Source organism: Cyprinus carpio, chromosome A10 (genome assembly GCF_018340385.1).
Source record: "Cyprinus carpio isolate SPL01 chromosome A10, ASM1834038v1, whole genome shotgun sequence".
Lineage (NCBI taxonomy): Eukaryota > Metazoa > Chordata > Actinopteri > Cypriniformes > Cyprinidae > Cyprinus > Cyprinus carpio.
In genome coordinates this window covers 5,189,881-5,213,308 of record NC_056581.1, presented here as the reverse complement: position 1 = coordinate 5,213,308, position 23,428 = coordinate 5,189,881, and the positions used below count along the sequence as shown (strand labels likewise).

General features: G+C 37.0%; 2 protein-coding genes across 2 annotated transcripts; both read right to left on the bottom strand.

Moving 5' to 3' along the window:
• Positions 1–278: 278 nt before the first annotated feature.
• On the bottom strand, positions 279–7,650 carry LOC122146331. Its single transcript, XM_042764548.1, is given in 10 exon segments — positions 279–2,425; positions 2,522–2,568; positions 2,644–2,746; positions 2,863–3,037; positions 3,330–3,406; positions 3,775–3,894; positions 4,167–4,500; positions 5,166–5,538; positions 5,622–5,870; positions 5,872–7,650. Coding segments are annotated over 10 exon segments (2,877 nt in total). The 5' UTR covers positions 6,543–7,650; the 3' UTR covers positions 279–1,697.
• A 1,440-nt stretch (positions 7,651–9,090) lies between these two features.
• LOC109060801 (phospholipid-transporting ATPase ID-like) lies at positions 9,091–22,472 on the bottom strand. The gene is made up of 28 exons (XM_042764840.1): positions 22,341–22,472; positions 19,969–20,046; positions 19,741–19,796; positions 19,530–19,643; positions 19,295–19,393; positions 19,126–19,187; positions 18,943–19,015; positions 17,613–17,683; positions 17,432–17,514; positions 17,085–17,243; positions 16,912–17,000; positions 16,634–16,827; positions 15,794–16,002; positions 15,673–15,716; positions 15,206–15,371; positions 14,444–14,632; positions 14,236–14,351; positions 13,998–14,162; positions 13,609–13,720; positions 13,375–13,480; positions 13,156–13,297; positions 12,868–13,051; positions 12,467–12,690; positions 12,091–12,174; positions 11,757–12,002; positions 10,725–10,863; positions 10,511–10,641; positions 9,091–9,861 (listed from the first exon to the last, which is right to left on the bottom strand). The coding sequence occupies exons 2-28, from the start codon at positions 20,021–20,023 to the stop codon at positions 9,604–9,606; spliced, it is 3,570 nt and encodes a 1,189-aa protein (XP_042620774.1). The 5' UTR covers positions 20,024–20,046; positions 22,341–22,472; the 3' UTR covers positions 9,091–9,603.
• Between the last annotated feature and the right edge of the window lie 956 nt (positions 22,473–23,428).

Genomic DNA, 23,428 nt, shown 5'->3' with positions numbered 1-23,428 from the left:
CGTCTATTACTAAGTATAAGGTAGCCTAAAACAGTGCTTTCTACAGTCTCTACAGAACTAGTCAGAATGAATTCATTTGGATTGAGGAAAATTATGAGTGTATGTAAACATTCACATGGAACATGTTGAAAATGATTAATCTGATGGGTGGAACATTTTGAGGATGAATCTGTTTAATATCTCGTTGGTTGTCAGTGAATATGCTAGACTTTTGTCCTCTTGGGTCATTTAAATTTTCTTGGGTCATTTATTTTATGTACGGATAATAATGTACCTGTTGCATTGTTATAGCTATAGCCTATATTTCTTTTTGAGGCTGTAAGGTATATGTGTGCATTTCTCCTACTACCCACAAGAGGCTGCACCATCATAACTAGCTGACTTGTCTTGTAACATTATCTTCACCAGGTCGAGCAGTACTAGACAAATGCAGCAAACCCATGCAGATTTAAACTCGTCACAGACCAATACTGGCATATAGAACAACCGCAGATAGAGCTTATCTTTAAACGGTTAAATGGACTTAGAGTAGAAAATACATTTATTTTCTCTTGGTTTATGAATGAATTGTTTTATTTAATTTGGTGGCACTTGATTGAGCCCCTCTTGAGGATCATGACATGTCATTAGATTTCAATATGGCCATACATTTGGGAAGCTCATCAATGATGCTTTGGGTCACATTGGTACACAGAAGAAGAACACAGGGGAAAACAGACTGGACTGAGTAAAAAAAAATAAATAAATAAATAAATTAAAAAAATGCAATTTTGAAAGGAATTTGAAAGGAAAAATCTATTTTTTCAAAAGACTTTCAAAAACCTTTTTCTTGCACACACATACGCAGAAACACACAATACAAACATTAATGATTCAACAAATCTTTATTATCACAAGTTTCCAATTAGGCACAACTTTAATATCAGGAAATAGAAAAACCACTGCCATTAAAACTCACTCATAATCAAACCATCGTCTTCAATGAGCTGTTGTCTGTCTTTGTGTCAAAAACATCAGGGGTCATGCTTGGGCAAATGTAGTCATCAACAAATATCACTACTGAACTAGTACTGCTGTTGAAACAGTAATATATAGATACTTAGCATGCATCAATTGATTTCATCATGCAAAAATGCAATAAAACCAGCAGTTGTAATTCACAGAATACTAAAAAGGAAAACTATTAGTTTGTCATGCATAGATAATAATGCTTCTGTATCACGCATGGAAAGGCTAAGTTCAAACAGACAATGAGGAAAAGTATTTTAATGCCACATAGCTCAACAACAGTAGAAATTATATGACTAGATTTGCATGACAGCTAATGACCTGAGACAGAGATAAAGTGCAGGGTTTGATTGGAAAAGTCTTCTGGGGACCTCAGTTCCAGTTTTGTGCTTGATTTGTGGCAGGCGATATCCATCCATGCACTATACTATATTATTAAACTAAAAAACTTTATTTCATCATCATGTCTTAAAGTTAGTGAATAATTTGTTACCTTTTAAATACCAAGTTATAATACAACTTGCCCTGATTGGTAAATCACTAAGGCAACATTCCATCCGAGAACAGATACTGTATGGTGCACTTGTATTGGATTGTACAGGATGCGTCTGTTGGCTTATTTTGGAGTAATTGTGCTTTACTCTGTCCAGCTAAAATCAGACTCTTTGCTGCCTCTTTAGAGTTAATATTTAATCTTTATTTGGTGTATCGCTGTCACGGTTACCATTCAGATGAGCCTCTGGCAATTTCCCTGTCCATACTGACTCCGCAAGCAGATCCACTTTGGATGCAGCAAGCTTCAGCCATTCCGAGGGCCGCCTGGAGGAAGACAAATGTTCTGACACAAAGACAACCAAAGTTAACAAAGTGAATTTATCAGAAGTCATGGTTACTAACCTACTTCTCAGAGGTCCACTCCTGTTTTGTTGTGCCTTCTGTGGGCCAACTGGTGTTCCAACTCTAGAGCCGAAGAGCCTGGCCCAATGCAGCTCACTAAAGTGTTTGTCCTCCAGAGGACTTGATGAAGATTGTGACGTCTCACTGTTTTCCATTCTGGTTCCTTCATCCTCTTTCTTCTGTGTTCTACACTCTGAGATGGGTGTCTGACTGAGCCAAAATCTGTCAGTTACCCTTTTACTAAAGGCACCACTGTGACCTGTTGGACTCCTGCTTTTCTTCTGGATTGAGTTCATCTGCAGGATCTGAGCTGACTGGCCAAGAAGCCGTTGAGGCAGGGGTGCTCTGTTCTTTTGCTTTTCATTACTCTGAAGGTGAGTTTCTGATGGAAGATGGAGGTCAAATGGCAGCAGGGAGAGTGGCTGCAGCAAAAGAAGCAGCTCTTGGAACAATGGTCCATAAGTTGACCCCTGGGCCAGAGCCAAGAAACCCCATTGGTGATAGTGTTCCTTCACAACATCTTGAAAAGAAAGTTAAGTATAAATGGTAAGGAATTAAGTACTGGGACAATGGCCAATGTATTCCTTTACAATTGTCTCTAAACATTTATACTCACCAACGCATGTGTATAAATGATGGATCCAGAATTCCAAAGCATGCAAGCTAAAAAGCAATATTTTCATTAGCTAACTGTACTGTGGCATAAATTTTAGCAGATGTATTCAGCATTTGACCTACTTTAGCAGATCTATGATGAAGACACTGAGCCGCATGCGACTTGGTAACTGGGAACATTTTTTTACTAAAGACACCAAGCTGTCAGACAGTCGTGTAGATGAGCCTGTGAAGATTGTAAATATTGACAATCATAAAAAACACAGTTTCTAATTAGCTTTTGAAAGCACTCTGATAATGAATATGTTTCATTTGCTTTTCATCTGATTGGCTCACACAGACCTGGTCGTGCTGTGGCCTCTATGACGTTCCATAGTTCGTTGCGTCGTTGTCCAATAATCAAGTCTAATTGATAGGGTTTCAGTCCGTCTTGAAGGATGTTCTGGATTGCAGGGCAGAGCTGTTTAAGGACAAGGTAGCTGATAGTGGTGCACAGTAAACTATTTCCCAGTCTGATCTGAAAACAAAATTACAAATCAAATTAAGACATCTGATTGAGACATCTTATTATTCTAAAAGGACTCTATGTCTGTACATTACATTATATACAAAACAATTTTGTCTGACAGACTAGTTAGGATGGGTTTCGTTCAAGTAAGCTAGATATGCACAGATTGGCAGGTGTTCATTTCAAACCCCGATTTAGACCCATTGGTAATATTTGACGTTTCTGTTAGTCAATCATACATCTTTTTACTATCCATGTTACTTTTCTGACATTTTTGAATTTCTTGGACTCCTTGTTCTACCTTTTCTTCTGGGTCTCGTCTTGAGTTGAAATGAGCCATTATGAAATCCACTGGCAAATTCACAGCTTTCAACATACCTGGAGAGAAACAGAAAGAAATGGGAAAGATAGGAGTGAGGTAGAGATTTAAATTCATAAAAAAAACATATTTTATTGATCAACAGTGTTTCTGATCCCTCAACATTCAACCTGGCAATTTGTAAAGGAATTTAGGACATGCATAAATATTTACTCAATGCAAATAGTTTAAAAATTTTAAGTAATTTCTGTCAATCTTGATATCAAAAGAACCCTAACAGGACAATTTTCTAACAAATCATAGGCATATTGCTATATAAAAACAGAACATATTAGCATTTGATAATAATGTTGACATAAAAATGTAGGTAAAATATGGCCAGTACGTAATAAAAATCTATGCAGAATCTGATTATTCATCATCTCACTTCTCTTGTGCAGAAGATCAATTGAAAGAAGATCTGAAGGGGCTTCTGGGGAGAGGCAGAACTCTTCAGGGGGTCTGTCAGTCATGGAGAATGAGCCATTATGACGTTCCCTCATAAGACCTGCAGAGTTGAGGAAGCATGCATAAAATTTACTTAAATACATATTTTTTTTCTTACCATCTTGTTTTCATCATCTTCATATATATGAGCTTCAGATTCAGATATCAGATTTTTTATTTTATTTTTATTTTTAATTGTAGCTGCAAACCTATAAATTCCTGTGTTAAAACATTTGCACAAAGGTTTTTCACACAAATATGAGAATACGATCAGAACATGCACATCAGTAAATTAAATAAATGGAAACCATAACACAATTCATTGACACTTACAAGGTGACCTCCTTGACCTAAAGATGTGTTGAGTGTTGGTGTTAAGTTCTTTATTGGTGCAGACCTTTGATGAGGAGACAGGGGAGCAGATTTGATGTAAAGGGAAGGATGCATCCAAAGGACCTGTAGTTTGCTCTTTGATTACTGGTGGGGTCTGAGGCTGAGCAACGGGAACCTGCTCGAGTGGACAGTTCTGAGAAGCTTGTTTTCCATACCAAGAAAGTTTTTGGCTTAACTGTGTTTGACTTGAGCAGGCCTTTGGACTCCCATCTGTTTGCTCTGGGCTTTTAGGGTTTCGTGGTTTTATATTCGGAGTCATATGTGGATTTCTGTCCTGGTGAATGAGCCCCAATAATGTGTAGTGCTGGGTACACTGGGTGTGGTTATGGGGCAAAACAGGACTTGATGTGCAGGTGGAACAAGTGTCTGAACTGGTCGCTGCCTCCAGGTGGATGTTAGAGGAACTTTTTTTTTTTTTTTTTTTTTTTAGTTTTTTTTTGTAGTTTTTTTTAAGTTTCTTACCTTCTGGATTGGATTGACTAAAATTGTCAGCACTCAGGAACCTTGCTGCCATGTCTGAATCATCCTGTTTCTGGATGGAAGAGAGATTTTGGATGAAGTGTGAGCCTGATGGATCCTCTGTTCTCTTTTTCATGGATGGCTCTCCATTTCCCTTCTTACATCGGCCAATTTTCGCAAAAGAGGTGGTGTGTTGCCTAGAGAGAGGTGAAAATAAATTTGTGTCTAAATGGCTGGGACAGCTGTTTTGTAGGGCTCCCAGATTCGATAAGGTAGAGCATTTCTGGCTGCCAATCCAGCTCTGAGACTGAGGGGTCTTAATGTAATTACAACTATCATGTTCTCGTGACGCAGATTGATGGGTTTTTATGTGTGCCATTCTCTCTTTTGTTCCCTTAGATTGGTCCTTATCGGCTTGTCTAGTATTCTTCACTTCAATGTTCCCATCACCCTGAAATAAAATGGAAAATATCAAAATGATATATTCAAAAATGTAAGTTTTAGATAAACAAATACCAATGTATTTGGGTATTCACAGACAGCATGAATCTTGGCATTAGTATAGGTATGGTATGGTAGTGGTATAAATACCTTGTGTTCACTTTGGTCAACCTTTGGCTTCTCCCTTTCCTCTTCCTCTGAATGTCCGAATAGAAAATATTCAGAAGATAGAGAACAGCTTCTAGAGAAACTAGTCAAAGAGGACCAAGGTGGGCTGAGTGAAGATTGGGATGATAGGTCACATGTCACTAGTTTATAGTAATTCTGGGTGGAACCTGCTAACCGTGCCTGACTCTACAGACACATAGTGAGGTCAGAAATTTCCATTAATGGGAAGCCATCAGCGTTGAAATTAAAATTTAAATTAAATTTATGCATTTAGCAGACGCTTTTATCCAAAGCGACTTACAGTGCATTCAGGCTATCAATTTTTACCTATCATTTTTTGGGTTTATGTTGAAGTTTGTGTATTTGTTGTGAGATTTTATGCTGGGAAAAGGGTTTGAACTGTCCTGTAGCACTATACCAGATCCAGGAACAGGACTATCTAGATTTAGTGGAGTTGCAGGAACTGCATTGTTAGTTTTAAGATAGATGGCACTGAAGTTAACCAGAACTCCATCTGAGCTGTTACAGGAAGAGTCAGTGATATAGTCAGTTTGGTTTTGAGTAATGGTTTCGATAAGATTTACAGTTGAATCTATTATCAGGTTCCTCAAGAGTATTGTTACTGAAGTCTCCCTCATCACCCCAGTCCTGTTCATCACAGTCCATTAATACAGGGATTGCTCTGCTATTCCTGCGATCCCCGCAACCTGTTTCAAGCTCCTTCTCTTGTTCTTTGTTTTCTTTAACTTGGCTAAAAGGATTCATATTACTTTGTGTCACATTTCCTTGAAGATTAAGGGATGACCCCTCATGGTACTTATGTAAGTTGTCTCTATCTGAGTCCTCATCCATTTCATCCTCATTCACTTCTGATTCAGGCATGAAGAGGTTTTGCCATCTGGGAGTACCTCTGCAAAGCAAAGGCTCTTTTTTCAGTTGAGGACTGGTCAATGGAGAGTTCTTTGACAGAACACGAAAAGTTGGGGACGATTTATATCCTCTAGAATTTTCAGTCCCCTTTTTGTCCTCTGTTTCTGTTGAACTAAACTTGCTTGTGTGGCTTAGATAGCCATAGTCAAGCACTACCCTCGGCAGATCTCCCCTCTCAGGCAGGGATATACTGTGGGTTAAATTCAAAGTGCGTGGCTGTTTGGATATCTGTACAGAGTTATATAGGTGCCACCCAACAGACTGGCCATGGATGTGGCACACGATCAGAGTTTCTCCTGAATTTGGGGAGACATCCATTTTCTAAGTACCGGCATTTCAAAGCATCAGTTCTTGCATGGCAGGTTGATTAAGTGGCATAAACACGTGAATGCAAAACAATCTCTTGTAACCTCATATGTCCACATTTTCACTGCTTTCAATATAAAGGACAAAATAGGCATTCAGTGGATTATCTATAATAATGCTTTCATATAAATCATGACTCGATACTTTATCAGCCTTAAATCCACCTTTCAGTACAAAGCAATAAATCAATCACAATTAAATATTAACCAGATACAGTATAAACCAGATATGACAATAGAATAACCCAAACATTTTAGACACAAAAGTAAAAGCACAAGCATGTTTGTTTTTGTATCTCTGTGTGGAGTTTCTGTTGAATTCAATTGTTTTTATACTGAGCTAAATATATTTACTACCACATAAACTTAATCTTTTTACATGAGGACATAGCATAGACTCCTCGTTTTGTAATATAAATCATCACTGACAAACCCTTAAAAAAACCTCTTGCGATTTAAAAACTGCATTATTTAACTTTTATTTATGAGTCATTTTTCCAAATGACGACATGTCAGAATGTCCCAAAAATAAAGTTAATAAAATTTTTTGCTAACTTCTGAAGATACACCTTTTTCCCTAAACCACAGCTAAAAGTTAAACAAACAATAATTTAAAATATATTGTTTGTAAAATATATTTGTCATTTTAATAAAGTTAATAAATTATTTCAATGCTTTTTTTTCAATGCTGCATCAACTCACCCAGCCGTAAACCTCCATCAATCCGGCACACTGCATGATCACAACCTAATGCTCTACATCCACTCAGCAGAGGCTAATCACAGGAAAATAGAAATTAAAGGATAGGAAACAGGTAACGTCCCTCATGTAGTTCCTCTTTAGTCACACTTCTTTCTGCTCTGCACTCCTCACAGCTCATCTGTTCCTCACACATTCCCTCCTCCCCAGTACAGTGGTTCTGAGCCCCACAGTCCTATAGCAACAGCATCACAGACCCTACTGAGCATGCTCAGTGGTTTGTTGTTGAAGGATAATTTGAAGGGATGGCAGATTTGCCTCTGATTTCAGCATTGGGGGGGGGGGGGGGGTGAAGACTGACTCGTACTAAAAAGAAGACTTGGAACAAAAAAAAATTAAGATAATGAGAAACTATTGTTTCAAAAAGCAGATCTCTGACACAGAAAAGATGATGGTAGAAAGCCTATTTTTAGAAAGGCTACAGGAATATTCACCTTCATGTCGGTCCAAACCCCTATGACTTTTCCTTTTGTGGAACTCAAAAGGAGATGTTTTGGAGACATTGCTGGTTGCCCCTTTGCATGAAATTTACAATGGGAACTGGAGTTTACAAGCCTCAAAAGGGACACAAAAGCATTATAAAAGTGGTCCTTATGGCTCATTATATTCCAAAGGCACTATAATCCAAATCTTCTAAAGACATTTAAGGAGCAAATTATTTACTAAAAATGTTCCTTTCCAATAAGCTGTTAACTGCCACGAATGGAATTATCCTTTATGAATCACAAATCATTTAGACTGGATTTGTGAACTGGCTCAATTTCAAATGATTGGTTCACCCAAAATATTACATGAAGGAACTGTTCAGCATTATATATAGTAAATAGTAAATATATTTTATTCCATTCAATTTAATCAAAAAAAGAGGGGAAAGAGGCAAGTTCTTCTGCCACAATAATCAACCTAACCTAAATCAGTAGAACTAGGAGATGACTCAAAATACTTGTATGCTATCATTTCTAATCAATTAAGAACAACTGTAGCTTATACTAAATGATGCATATGTGCAAATTTATGTCACATGGTAGAAGCTAAAATCTGATTAAATAAAATTGTACTATAAACAGTACTTTAACCCTTGTTTACTGGGAAGTATAATAACTAACTCTGCAGTAAATATAGTTGTCTGCATGTAATGCTTTTGTAAAATTGAAGAGTATGCATCATTCAGAGCTTCATTAGTTGCCTGTCACTCAAACCTCCTGTACATTTTCATCAGGGTTATCCATTGCACTCAAGCAAAAAGCAACGACAAACTGGAACACTCCATCAACCTTGTAGTCATTTTGTCATATGATATGTAATATAATATAAAATGATATGTGTAAAGTTAGGGACAGGTTTTGTGATATGGCTAGGTTTAAGGATAGGGGTAGAATTATATTTATATTATTAAAATAGCTATGTTATATTATAATATAATTATAGATACAACTACAGAAATGAAGATGTAATTACATGTTTTTTTTATATAAGTACAATGTACTGTAAAAATTTGCAATGTACACAATAAGTACATTATATCAAATGATTCATTTAAATGTTATTACATAGTAGTTAAAGACACTTAATATAAAGTGGATACATATACTGATGAAATTGATTAATTATTTGATTAAAATGGTTTGTTCCACAAATGCATTGAGCTGAGTGCTGAACATGTATTACCACAAATACTAATAAAATAGATTTAATCTGATTGATGATACATATAGAAATTAGACAAATACAAAAAAAATGCATAAAGTTTTTGTAGTTTTTAAGTTTATTGTACTTATCACTAATCAAGGCACATTTGCAACTTTGTACAAAACATGATAAAGAAGGATGTCATATCAAAGCATTTTGGTTGCCATTTCAAACATTCAATATTCAAGAAACATACAATATCCTAAAAAACAAACAAACAAAAAAACATATTTATTATGTCCCCTGGTCTTTATACATGAGAACCATATGGGTGATTTATTGTCAAGTGTTTTTGTGTACATACTGTAGGTGTTGTTAATACAACATTAAGAAACCACTCAAGTTTTACATTCAGCCACTAATCACAGCCAAAACCAGCTTCACGGTGATTCAAAGCTTCACAGCTTCACTTCACAATCTCACTTACTCCTATGTGAAATATTTCAAGCCCCTCTAAGAATATCTCTCTTTTATTATTTAAATATTACCATTGCCAAAAGGAGAAATCAAGCTTGATGGGAAGTCATCACAAGTGAATATACATATAAAAAAAAGAATAAGGACCTTTAGGGACTCTGAGCCCCCTCGTAGATGGTTCGATATGTCTGAGGTGTGCTGTCAGCCACCGGCGTGTCAGTGTGGGGGAAAAGAGCTGATCTGGTCTTAACTGGAATTCGCAGGAAGCGTCCAGAGGTGACAAGGTCTCCATAGCCGCGAGCATGAGAGAAGGCATAACCAGATCGTCGTGTACTGATTCGTCGTCGAGGGACTTTGCGGGGTGCTGGTGGAGGCACAGCTTTGGCCTGTCTGGCCTTATGGCGCACCTGTAGAGCAGAAGAGCGAGAATAAAATATATATAGTATATTGACAGGAAAGAATATCATTAATATTGAAAAAACAGGAAGAAGGAACAAACATAAGGCTAAACACTGTAGTCATTTTGTCTATGAATGACTCCTGCTCACCACTGATTGTGGATTTCAGAAATAACCTTGACATTATGTCTCAGCATGATGCTGTGCTGCAGCCGTGCCACTGCATCCCACAGCTCTGACTCATTCGACACATGCGTTCTACTCATTAAAGGAGGAAGATCTCAAATTTTCATCCTGTCGAGAACTGGCACATTGCCTGAGAGAGTTTGAATGCAGTTTTGGAGCAGAACTACCATAAGTAGTAAACATGTAGCACAAGATGCCTGTGATGCCAGTCAAACTCCATCATACAATATTCTTTTGAAAAAAAAAGTTGAAATCTCATGACTCTTGGGTTCATATGTTGCAGCAGTGTAGTGCAGACCAGCTCTTACAAGACCAAGACCAGAGTCGTGTCATGTCAGAGTCAAGCATGAATCAAAATGAGTCAAGGACAAGACCAAGAGCCACGAAAATATGGTCTCGTATTCTGTCTCAAATACTACATCACTGATATATTGCATTTTGAATCAATTGAGGTAACAAAACTTGAACCCACCTTGTCGTTGATAGTGGGCTTGAGTTGGATGAAGAGGAACCGTTTTGCCACCACAGGTAATATGCACAATATGGTGGTCAGGAATATGGTCAGCCATATGTTCGGCTGGTTCAGGGAGTTTCTTGCAGTGCCTGAGAAAGATTGAGTCATTTGGAACTGTTTTAAACACAAGCAGCAGGATGAGTGGATGTGGTTGTGATGGACGGACACTCACCAATGAAAGGAAAAGAAGATGTGAAGATCAAGTACATGCCATTGCTGTACATGGTGAAGGTGACGGCAAAATACACCGACAGACTGCCCCACAGGAAGAACTGACTCACTGCTGTCCAATAGTATGTGTCCAAACCCAGCTTAAATACATATAAACATTTGTATTGTATGCATGAATGCATGTAATCTACCATTTAAAATTTTGGGGTCATTAATATTTTTTTTTCTTCTGTTATTCAGCAAGGACACATTAAATTGATTAAAAGTGACAATTATAATGTTACAAAAGATATATATTTAAAATAAATGCTGTTCTTTAAATTTTAATTCAATTTACAAAAATCTATCATGGTTGGGTTTCACAAAAATATAAACTAGCACAACTGATTTCAACATTGATAATAACAAGAAAAATGTTTCTTAGACATATTAGAATGATTTCTGAAGGATCACGTGACACTGAAGGACTGGAGTAATGATGCTGGAAATTTAGCTTTGCATCACAGGAATAAATTAAATTTTAAAGTATATTAAAATAGAAAACAACTCATTTAAGTTGTAATAACATTTCACACTTTTACAGGTTTTTGCTTTTGCTTTTCATCAAATAAATGCAGCCTTGGTGAACAACAGAGATTTCTTTCAAAAACATTAAAAAATCTTATAGACCCCAAACTTTTGAACGTTACAGTATACAGTACAGAGATCTCAAAAATGGACTCTTAAGCCACAATAAAAATAAAACAAATTTTTTTTAGGTTTACAAAAATGTACAATAATTTTGGGGTCACTATTCAGTATGTGTTCAATATGAGCTGACTGAACCAATGCATTGCTAAAATGTAAAGTATAGAGATTACAATTTCTTTGAGTATTTGATGTAAATATGGTTATTCTTAGTGACTGTTGTGCATTTTGTTTGTTTGTTTGTGTGTGTGTGTGTGTGTGTGTGTGTGTGAGTGTGTGTGTGTGTGTGTGTGTGTGTGTGTGTGTGTGTGTGTGTGTGTGTGTGTACTGTTGAATTAGAGTTTACCTGCACGCTGACGACAATGAGCAGGCAGGTCTGCGCTAGCAGGGCAAAGGATTGATAATCTGCGATGTCTTTGCCATCATCTCTGACGGTGTCACACATGGCTGCCCAAGGGACGAAGAAGAGGATGAGTGAGCTGTAGCAGCTGTGCAGCAGGATCCTCGCGAAGGCCATCTTACTGAAATACTGGTTCAGCTGACCCGGAGCGTACAGCTGGGGGTACTGGAAACTCCAGCGGTCATTTACATCCTGCACATGCACATATGTTCATGAATGAACTTAGTTCAGTGATGCTGAATGCTAATCCAGGGGTGTGGTATATTGATATATGACATACTTGATCAAAGAGACTGAGGCCAATAACAGGTAAAGCTGCATATATCAGGTTGTAGAGGGTAATGAACCACTCATCATACACAGTCTATGGAGAGAGCAGAAAATTTAAGGTATTAAGAAATTTTCACTTAGACTGTACTGTGTATAATAATGTCATGATATCAAATATAGCACACATCATTTTTGAATTGAAATGACTTAAACTCTTAAAATATTCAAATAAAAATGGGGGTGGGGATAACGGTAGGTTGAGTGTACATTTCAGCAGTTTTCTCAAAATGACAAAACGTCATCTGATTAACCCACCTGGTCCACCACTAAACTGTAAACCAATTTCATGTGATATGATATAAAAAAAAAAAAAAAATCCATCTCACCTGTGCAGAGAAGCCGCAGAAGAAGGCGTACCAGAAGTGGACGAAGGTGAAGGTGAAGTTCTTGTAAAAAAAGTAGCGCAGAAACTTGCACATGCGCAGATAGGACCAGCGGCCGTGGACCAACAGGAGGCGCTGGAGGTAACGGAACTGAGCGAAGGAGAAGTCACTGGAGAGAACCGCCTGCATGCCCTCCTGCCCACTAATGCCAACGCCAATGTGTGCAGCTATAGAGGTCATGAGGAGTTGAAAGATTGGATATATTTTTAAACAGACAAGTTTGGTAAGTGTTATTAGCACACTACACTTTTTATTGTAAAGCTCCCAGTTTGACACTGACCCATGATTTCTTAAGAGTACATATAATCTGAATCATGCCCTCTCTCCTTCTGAGAAACACTCACTTTTGATCATGCTGACGTCATTGGCTCCATCTCCAATAGCTAAAGTCACAGCTTTCTTGTGCTTCTTGACAAGTTCCACCACTTGAGCTTTCTGGAGAGGGGTGACCCTGCAACAGATGACCGCTTGGCACATACATGCGGTCCTCAAGAGCTCCAACTGCATGTCCTTCTGCAGAGCAAATGCCTGAGCACAGAATATTGGGAGATACAAGAATTAAAACCAATTTTCAATGAATTAACTGTATTATTGAAGATGGGAAATGGATCAGATTGTTAGATTTCTCTTACCAGACTGTGGCCATTAATAACCAGTCCGTACTCTCCATTGACCTTCTCGTCTTCCACCACCTGAGATTTTTTGCCCAGAAATCTGCTCTTCTCAATGGGTGGCTCATCTCCTGATTCCGGTGACATCTTTTTCCTGGCATTCCTGAACATAGAGGATGGATGTATTAATTTCAAACGTGATCCATTTGAAATGGTTTAGGAGAGACAGATGAAACTCACACAAGCTCTTCTCGCACTTCCTCTGCTGTGTTGCTGGCCACTATAAAGATCTCTTTCATTTCCTCTCGCAGCATATTACAAGAATAACCAATGTTCTCAGCCGTCTCTGTGGGACATTGCAATGGTATGAATGAACAGTAGTGAAAACATCAATTAGACCAGCACCAAACCAGCATAAACCAGCAGGTTGGTCTCTTTTGAGAGGGCTAAGCAGCCATTAAAAACTCAACTTACCCTGTTTATCTCCAGTCAACACCCAGATTTTGATGTCAGCTTTGGCGAGCTGCTCAATGGTCTGAGGCACGCCGTCTTGAAGTTTATCCTCAACTGCTGAAGCACCAAGGAGCTGATTGCACACATAAACAAACTTTGCATAAGAATAGATACTCAGAAATAAGATAAATCCCACTGACTTAAAACCCCAATTCCAGAAAAGTTGGAACATTTTGTTTATTCAGTTTAATAAAAGAGAATTAACAAATTGCTGATTCTTAATTTTACTGCATTTTACAAAATGTCCCAACTTTTCTGGAATTAGGGTTGTACTGTACATTGAAAGAGGAACATCTAGAGGAACAAACACTTTAGCAGAACTTCAGCATTCTGTGAGATGGTGACTTTACCAGCAAATCTTTCTCGATCTCTTCATAAATTGCATCAAGTTTTGCCTCACGGTCCTCCAGCGAGGTGCTGGCCTCATGGTGGCGCTCTTTCCATTCTTCAAACTTGTCTTCATCTAAGTCTTTATAAGCCAAAGCCAGAGTCCTCAGACCCTCTCCAGCATATTCCTGGGTTTATGTTGGTCAGACATGAGTAACTCGCACTCTCACACAATGTTATGGAAACACAAATGTAACTCACATTAAGGTGTTCTGTGGTGACCTCCATGAGTTTAGAGGACAACGGATGCAGCCTCTCGAAAATAATTGTGTCAGCTCCCTTACAGTAGAGTGTCAGCTTGCCCTCTGGATTACGAACTGAAGAAACACACATTTACTTATATTTGTATTGTTGTATTTCTGAATGTCTTCCTGCTTATTTTTTGAAGGGTAGCACATCATGCTCTCACCAATAACAGACATCCTCTTGCGGACGTTGTTGAAGTCCAGCACTGCCAGTAGCTCATAGGTGGTGGGAACTCCCATCTCCACCAGAGAGATAGTCTCTGGGGTACGAGAACGAAATACAAAGCCGAAATTCCTTGCTGCAGTGACCAGAGCCCCCTCGTCTGGAGACTGAGCCTGGTAAAATAGCTCTCCTGTGGAGAAACCAAAATATATTGAAGAAAAAAATATGGCTGATTTCTGAAAATTAATAGTTAAAAAAAATATTGTGTGTTATTGTAATGATTATAATTGATCATTAAATTCCATAATTGATGAATATGATTTTCATTTCAGATGCTTCAATGCATTTTTACCCTATACTAACACAGATACACTAAGGTCAACATTTTAAGGGTCAGTAAGATTTTTTTTTTTAAGAAAGTAATGGTTTTAATGGTCACAGTAAAGACATATAGTTTTATAAAATATTTCTAATAATAATTAGAATAAATAATTTTAATAAATTACATTTTAAACCATATCAAAATAGAAAGAAAAAAACATTTATTTTAAATTGCAATAACATTTTACATAATTACTGTATTTTTCATTGAATAAATGTATAAATAAATAAACTTTTGATCAGTGGTGTAATGAATACTTCATTCTGGTGTCTGTACTGCCGACTGATTTGGTTGAATTATTGTAAACTGTATACAGTATAAAGAAGTTTGGAATCCATTGTGAATAACTGTGTTGTAGAGCATGCACTAGATGGCACACACCTTCTGTTTTTTCCTCAGCCATGACAGTGTGGCAGAGCGCCAGCAGACGGAAGAAGGCCCGGACCTCTGGAGAGCCAGACTTTACTGCTTCCACCAGCTTGTGGTCATGGAAACAAAACTTTGGGTCGGCAAGAGAGTTCCAGGAGAAATCGATCTTCTCTGTCTTCTATAAATGAGGAAGAATGAGTAAGGAAAAGAGATGTTTTTAATTCCTAAGGGAGACTAGAATCACTTTTTTTCTACTTCAGTGAATATTTGTGAGAAGTACTGAATATTGAGGGAAAAAAGCAAACATTACTACTGTTAAAGTTCAACATACAAAACCACTTCTAGCGAAAACATGCATTTGTGTAATACAGTTTTTGACTTATCATAGAGACTCTGACTTTGACATATTCTTGGTGACACCAACCCTGGACTTCCCTATAGCTTTTAAGTTATATATCATCAATGTTTTGACCACTAACCTCAGTGACTTCAACCCTCTGCCCGGCAAAATCCACAACCTCACCTGAGGAACATCAAAACAGTTCAATTCTACACTTTAGTTGAAATTGTTGAATATGTGACAACTCTTTGAGCTCTTACCATATGATTTTCCATTGATGGAGCACCTGTTAAAGGTCATGATGTTCTGGGTTAAAGTTCCCGTCTTATCAGAAAAGATATATTTGATCTGACCCAGCTCTTCATTGAGAGTGGTCGTCCTGGCCTGGGCTGGTGTGTTACTCTTGACGTGGTACATTTTACAATCCCAGTCAATAAAATAGCTGTTCCCCAGACGAAGGATCTCAACACTATTAAGAGAGCAAAAAAGTGCACTAGCTAATTTTATACCATTTTCTTTTATTACAAATTATAATATCAGCATAATTATATATATATTTTTTTAAAAAACATGATATTTCAGCATTTTTTTTAGTATTTGGTTGTTCTTAAATATCTCTTCTTCATTTTGCATCATAACTTATTTTGTTTTACATTGTGTAAATTTAATTAAAAATTAATGAGCACAAATATTTTAAAGAAAGAAAGAACTGATTTTTATGAAGTCTCAGACATCTCAGTTTTGGCTACACTGTATGTCATTACAATGGAGTACATGACATCTGCTGACATGTTTTTTAAAGGGATAGTTTACCCCAAAATTAAAATGTATATAATTTTGAGAATGTTGGTAACCAAACAGTTTTGGTTCCCATCATTTTCCAATTCATTGTTGTCCCTCTAGTAGAAATCGATGGGAACCTAAACATTCTTCAGAATATCTTTTATGTTCAACAGAAGAAATTAAGTCATACAGGTTTGGAATGATATGATGGTGAGTAAATAATGGCAGAATTTTCATTGTGGGGTGAACTAACTCCAGGTATTGAAAATAAATGTAATAACCATATAATTGTAATTTAAGTTAATATAAGTTCTGACCTGACATAGAGAGAGATGGGAACTACGGTGTTGAGGATGATGACGTAGGACCAGAAGGTGAGAAATGCTGAGAGAGATGCATTCGCCCCATCAGCCCTGGGGAGAAAGGTAATGAAGGAATTCCCTTCCTTGTATTCCCAAATGCCATTCCCAATGGACAAGATGGTGCACAAGAAGGCCAGAAAACCAAAAATCTAACAAACAAATGCAAAGGATGTGAAATTAAATATTTTGTCACTCAAGCATTTTTATGAACATAATTACACACATCTACTTACAAACATCACCAGGAAATTCATGAGATGATCAATGCTGGTTCTCTTGAAGATGGATTTGCCCGAGTTCTGCATGAGCTTCGTGTCAGGACCTAACCGGATTTGGACAGAGCTTTTAAATATATACAACTTAAATATAGCCTTCATACACCCATTTTTAGTTTATGGTTTTGCACCTCCAAACACCACCAGCCCGAAGCACCACTCTGTGTTTCTGAGGGTACATCCTCTGAGCAGAATCCTCTCATTATCCAGCGCAAACGTCTCTCCTCTCACCGTCAGAGTTCCTGTGAACTTATCCAAACGGTTGTTTGGAGGCTCACAGCGCACCTCACCTGAGATATACAGTATTGATATAGTGTATTTAATAAGGGTTCTACACAGCAGGGATGCTTTTGTACAATTCACTCTTAGTTATACCCTAGCAACCACTCAGAACACCTTAGAAACCACTTAGGAATGCCCTGGCAACCTGATATAGTGCAGATTCTTTGCAGGTACATTATGTGCATCTGTCCCTCACCATTGAATGCTGCTAGTTTCTGGATGTCATTGCCCAGGTCTCCTGTGAGTGTCAGAGCCTGCTTCACCTTCAGGTTGGTCTCACTGTGACAGACAGGAAAAGAGAGACAGACAATGGCTCTGGAACACAATAACAACAGATGAACAGGTTCATGTTTACACCCACATGCTCAGTTACTAACCCGTCCAGCTCAGCCGTCTCAATATAGATGAGGTTGAGAGGTTCACTGCTAGAGAGTAACAACAGATCAGCCTAGAGCAAAGGGAAAAAAGAGAGAGAAGTTAGTTTCTAAGTTATAATGACTTCCTGTAAAATAACAGTTAGAATCCAGTTGTTGATATTTATTTATTTATTAGTAGTAGTAGTAGTATTTATGCAAAAAGTTTTTTTTTCTTCTTACAGCAGATTTCCGGCAATTTTATTTAAGAATTATTTATATATTATAATATTTATAAATATGTTTTAATTTTAGTTTCAGAATTTTGCTTTAGTAATTTTTATTCATTTTTTTATTCTATGTGTCATGATTCTGCCCTCTTGTCCTTGATTTTTCTCTAGTCTTGAGGCAGGATCATGACAGACACGTGTTTTGTGTGCAAGCAGATGGCCTTGTCTTTGGGTCATGTGCTTGTGTTGTCTCGTTCCCTTGCCCCGCCCCCTTGTTATCCTCGTTTTGTCATTATTGCTTTACCTGTGTCACCTGTTATGTTATCATTAGTCTCCCTATTTCAATCCCCTTGTGTTCGCTGTCTGGGGTGGTTCATTGTTGCACATTGTCAAACCTGTGGATTGTATTGCTGTTGTGTGATAATCAGAGTGAGGAGTCTTTTTGTTTTACTGTGGGTATTCAGTCTAGTCAGAGTCTTGTTAAGTGTTTGTCTTTTCCCTAGTCGTTGTTTTCCCCCTTGTGGGTTTTGTTTTCCCTTTTTGTCAGTAATAAACCTTGTGTGTGGTGCATCCTGTCTGCGCTTGAGTTCATCCCCGCATCCTCGTGACACTATGTAGATTTTATTTATTTTTATTTCGGTTTTAATTTACAAAATTTAGTAATTCAACTAAAACAATTGTAGCCTATGTATTTTTGTGACCCTACAGTTAAGTGAGTGAATAGACTATACCACTGTTGTAATTACAGCAGATTGCATTTGTTTCTGCCACAAAAGCAATCCACACTTTTTGCAGAATTTCCCTTTCACCAAACAAACTTTTACAGAACAGACTTTTGGTAAGTTTGGTGAGCAAAACTGTTATTTAACTGTAAATCTTGCACACAGTTGCTTTAAACTTGTTAGATGCCAAAGCAACATTTCTAATTTGTTTAAACTTTATAAATTAATATTTCAAGTTTTTCATTTAATGTTTGTTGTTGTTTTATTTCAGTTACAGTATTTAATCCTTTTAGTTTTAGTTAATATTTTTTAGATTTAGTTTATTTTTTTATTTTTTTATTGGGGGGAGGGGGGTGTCATGCAGTGGAGTAGAGAGTAATAATTTCAATACAATAGACTTACTGTAACAAACTCATTGTTTTCCAGCTTGACAATGTCACCCACTTGTACATTCATCCATTTTTCACTCTTCAACCTGTTTGAGACCATGACCTTTTATTTAGCGAAAATTCATTTAGTAAAATGCATTTGGTTAAAAAAAAAAAATTACACGTAAAGTAGCATCATATAGAGTCAGACACTTACTCTCCATTAATGAGCACTTCTACTTTTCTGTTGTTCACATGTTTGTCATTCTTGTGTCTGGTCTGTGTTGTAGGATGGACATGGAAACACAAGACAACAGACAGACCATAAGAATGGACAGTCAAACATGTTATTGTCTGTATTGGACATAGACAGGAAGTGGACTCACAATGTCATCAGAGAGATCTTTGGCTAGAGTTATAGACAGCACCAGCAGCAGAGGAACTACAGTAGTGAACCAGGACAGAGACGAGATCTGAGGAATCAGCTGTGCAACACAAACATGGTGAAGCCTGTTAGAAGTCTTCTCACTTTATAAAATTTGTATATGATTTGTAATTTCTGAGCAACAATTTAAATTGCTGTAAGAATGTGATAATCTATTTAAGGTGGGTTTAAGATACCTGTAAGATGAGAAGAAAGACAAAGTAAGCATTGGCCAGTCTTTGAAACTGCTCAAACAGATTGAGAGGGAGGAAGGTGAAGACGTTGTACTTGGAGGTCTTGATGGCATTGTTCTGTAAGGACACACATTGAGAGAAGAAAAAAAAAAACCTCACAATATGCTCCAAAAAAATTTTTGACTAAAAAATAAATGAGTATTTTCCTACTCACAGCGTACATAAATGACAGGTTGTATTCCCTGTCATTAGCTCGCAAATGCCTCTCCTCTGAGGAAATAAAATAGAAAAACACCACATAAATAAACACCACTAGAAAAAAGAAATACAGACTAGAAAATGTAAATAAAATCAAAATTGAAAATCAAGAAAACAAACTGGAACATTATTTCTAAGCAGGCTTCAAACTGTGTGTTCAGTGTACTTAGTTACAGTATGTTACCTTCTACTTTCTTTTTCTCTACGTTAATTCTACACGCAGACAGCAGGGAGCCCATGTTTCTCTGATCACATCATCACACTGATAAACAGAAACCAACCATGAAAACACACTGTAAGAAACCTATATATAAGTAAATAATAATAAAAAAATAAATATGAAGAAAACTACAAAACTTCACACATAAATAATTTTCAAATCTTCTGAATTAAAGAGCTGTATAATCATGAGGACTGTATCCGATCTATTGTGTAATTATCTTTGATTTTTGTGTATTTGATTCATAATGGCCATCATTTTTTGGGAGGGCAGATATTACAAATCATTAAATTCAATTATTTGTAATTAATGGTTGGCATATGGTGTGGTTTACATGATAAAAACCCTCATTTAAGTAAAAAGAAAAATCCCCTGAAAATATCATGTGACCATATTTACACGTTTGACTTATAACAGTCTATTAGTTTTCTATAGGTTCATTAGTCTTACAGATGAATTAGGGATGTTGTAGCCAGTTTGTTACAGCTCTTCCTACAAAGCTTTGAAATTAGACAAACTGCAGGTTGGATAGAGTCTGATCATAATGCATTATGATATTTTTTCTGTTAGTGTCTAGCTGTGGTTAATGATAAACTGGCAGAGTTCAGTGTATTTTACAGCTCTGGTCTTATCAGCCTGTGCTATTGATGAGAGGTGCATGTATTTACACATATAGGCCTTCTCCATACACATGAAGCTGTGCTTCCTGATCTCACAGATTATTCACCTGACAGCCGTTTTCAGTGCCGTTAGCGTCTGCTCAAATAACACAGACACATTCAGCTTGATCTTAAATAAGGATAAATAATCATTGCAATTGCTGTTAGAGGCCAGATGATTATATTTTGTCTACATGTCAAAATAAAAATAAATACATAAAAAATACTGTATCTAAAAAGGTTATTTTGTATCTAAAATGAGTTCTCTCCCGATTAGAAATTAGTGAAAAGTGTTGTATATGGTCGCTTGTAACTCTGAACATCAGACCACACTCACGTATTTTCATCTCACTTTATCTAATCTAATATTATGATTACCCATCCATAAAACAACCAGGATTGCTCAAAAGTCAACACATCGTCATCGGCCATTAAAATAATAACGTATCAAAAATGAAACATTTAACGTGAAATCATTTATTTCTAAGCAACATATAACATCCTTTCAAATGTAAATTCTCAGAAGACTGTCCATTTTTCAAATGCATGGTATGTTATATTTATTATTATTATCATTATTATATTTTATTGTATATCTTGAAGCTGTGGTTGCCAGAACATGAAGTGATGATGTTTCATGCATTGCTGAAAGTGATGAAAGGTATTGCGGTGACTGTATAATTTATGGTATGTTAATAAATCAACAGAATTAAGATAAAATAATTTCCCTAACATTTTGAAATATAATAACCACCATAATGATACAATGATGCTACTGTAAGTTCAAAAAGGCTTTTCTAGAAATCATGAAAAACACTATGATGAACAGAGTGTTACATTTGAAATACTGCTAAAAATAATGAAATAATGCTATATACATGAAATAACAAAATAGCATAAAACACATATCTAACAACAAAAATTATGTCAATACAAGAAAACAAATCTAATGGGTCACCATTAGACCTCTGAGAATGCCGATTTCTACATAAATGACCAGGCAACATACTTACATGTAAACATAAAAAACAACTATTACATAAACTTTCCATGAAATCACATGTAATTTCATAGCAAAGTAGCTTAGGTTTACCCAACCAACAGGTTTTTACCATAGCAGTTTTTTTACATTAAGTTCCTGTTCATCTTTGTTTTATAGCTCTAACATCTCTATCTGTAATAATCTATCGGTGTGACTCGTGTGCCACATTGACAAGGAAAGTTCATTGACCATTACTAACGTTGGCGGTAAATGGCGGTCTAGTGACCAGATTCCCCTCAACATGAGGAAAACCCTCGATCCTTCACCATCTATACTCAAGAGTCAACAAGAAAGATCACACACCCTTAAACACGCTCCTTAAAACTCTGACCTCATCACTTCACTTTTGACAAATGCTTAAATACATTCCTCTCTACGTTTATACTGATACAGGTATGTTATGTGCTATTTGTCACATACTCAACTTATAATGTTCAGTAAGTTCAGTATTTTTTTTTAAACTAAGTACTTTATCACAGGTGCAAGTGCCTCTAGCTAATGTTAATATGTAACACTTTGAGAGTGAAAAAACGTGGAAAACTGGAGCGGAAAACTTCAGAAGACTAACATTCCCACTTTTAAGCTCATTAAACATATATTAAATAAGAAGAGTGCACCAGCTGAAGGTGTCATACCTGAGCCACATGTCTGCCATCCAGGATCCCTTGAGAATCAGCAGTGTTTCAGACTAAACCACCACCCCATAAACATGCGCGGAAAAGGACATGCAGAACGTCACTACAGTTCCCATAATGCAACTTCAAACGAGGCCCCTTACTTAGAGTACAGGTGAAAGTTAAGGGTGTAACCTGATGTCAGGAAGAGGTTTCCAGGGCTGGGTGGAGCCAGCGGCTGCAGTTGTGGCCTAAGGACAGGGTTAGTGATTGGATTTTACAGTATAGCACATCCACGGACAGACGGAAACAAACAGTAGATGATCTTTGGACTCTGCTGGACTGGAAAAGGGAAGCTGATAAAACCGTTGAATGAGGGCTAGTCGCTAGAAACTGGCTGAAATTTGGTATAACGTCAAATCCTTCCAATCTAAACCTTATTTAAATAGTTTAAACACTTAAAAATAAAGTTTCCAAAAGAGAACCATTCATCCGAAATCTTTTTTTAAACTTAGTGTGAAGAACATTTTAAAAATCTAAAAAACCTTTTTCTGCTATAAAGAAACTTTTGTGGATTGGAAAGATTCCCTGGATGTTAAAGGTCAAAGACTTGCAGCTCAAATTTGGATAGCTATACACAGACGAAAATAATTTTATTGCTCAAGAGTTTGCTTGTTCATAGCTCAGGAGACAATTGTCTTATGCAATCTAATTGCTATGTAGGACAAACAACTGAGATATTACACAGATCTCTTAGTACAGGCTATCAAAACACTACAAAAACAGGTCATGATTACGTTTACGGTGTACTATGTCACACGTCAGCTGCAGGAAAGGGCTGTTTTATTATCTCTTATTGATACAGACAACAAACAAGAGGGTAGAGAATCAGGAAATATTGCATGTCAGATTAAAACTGAAACTTCCCACATGAGAACCATAGCTCAGTGTGTCAAAGCCTTGTGTGCAAACCACTAGGCCACGACATTATCCTGTGTAGTGTGACACTGAAAGGAATAGTTCACCCAGAAATAAAAACAGGGTCTAATTATGTTTTTAACCGGTATGGTCTGTGCATGACAAAAGAAGATAGTTAAGCAGGATGGTCA

Excerpts from the sequence above, each read along its gene's own strand:
- LOC109060801 (XM_042764840.1), bottom strand. The coding sequence starts at position 20,023 with ATGGGCTCCCTGCTGTCTGCGTGTAGAATTAACGTAGAGAAAAAGAAA. Across the intron at positions 19,188-19,294 it reads AAGATCTCTCTGATGACATT|ACCAGACACAAGAATGACAA; the intron begins GTGAGTCCACTT and ends CCTACAACACAG. Across the intron at positions 16,003-16,633 it reads CCCATCTCTCTCTATGTCAG|TGTTGAGATCCTTCGTCTGG; the intron begins GTCAGAACTTAT and ends CTCTCTTAATAG.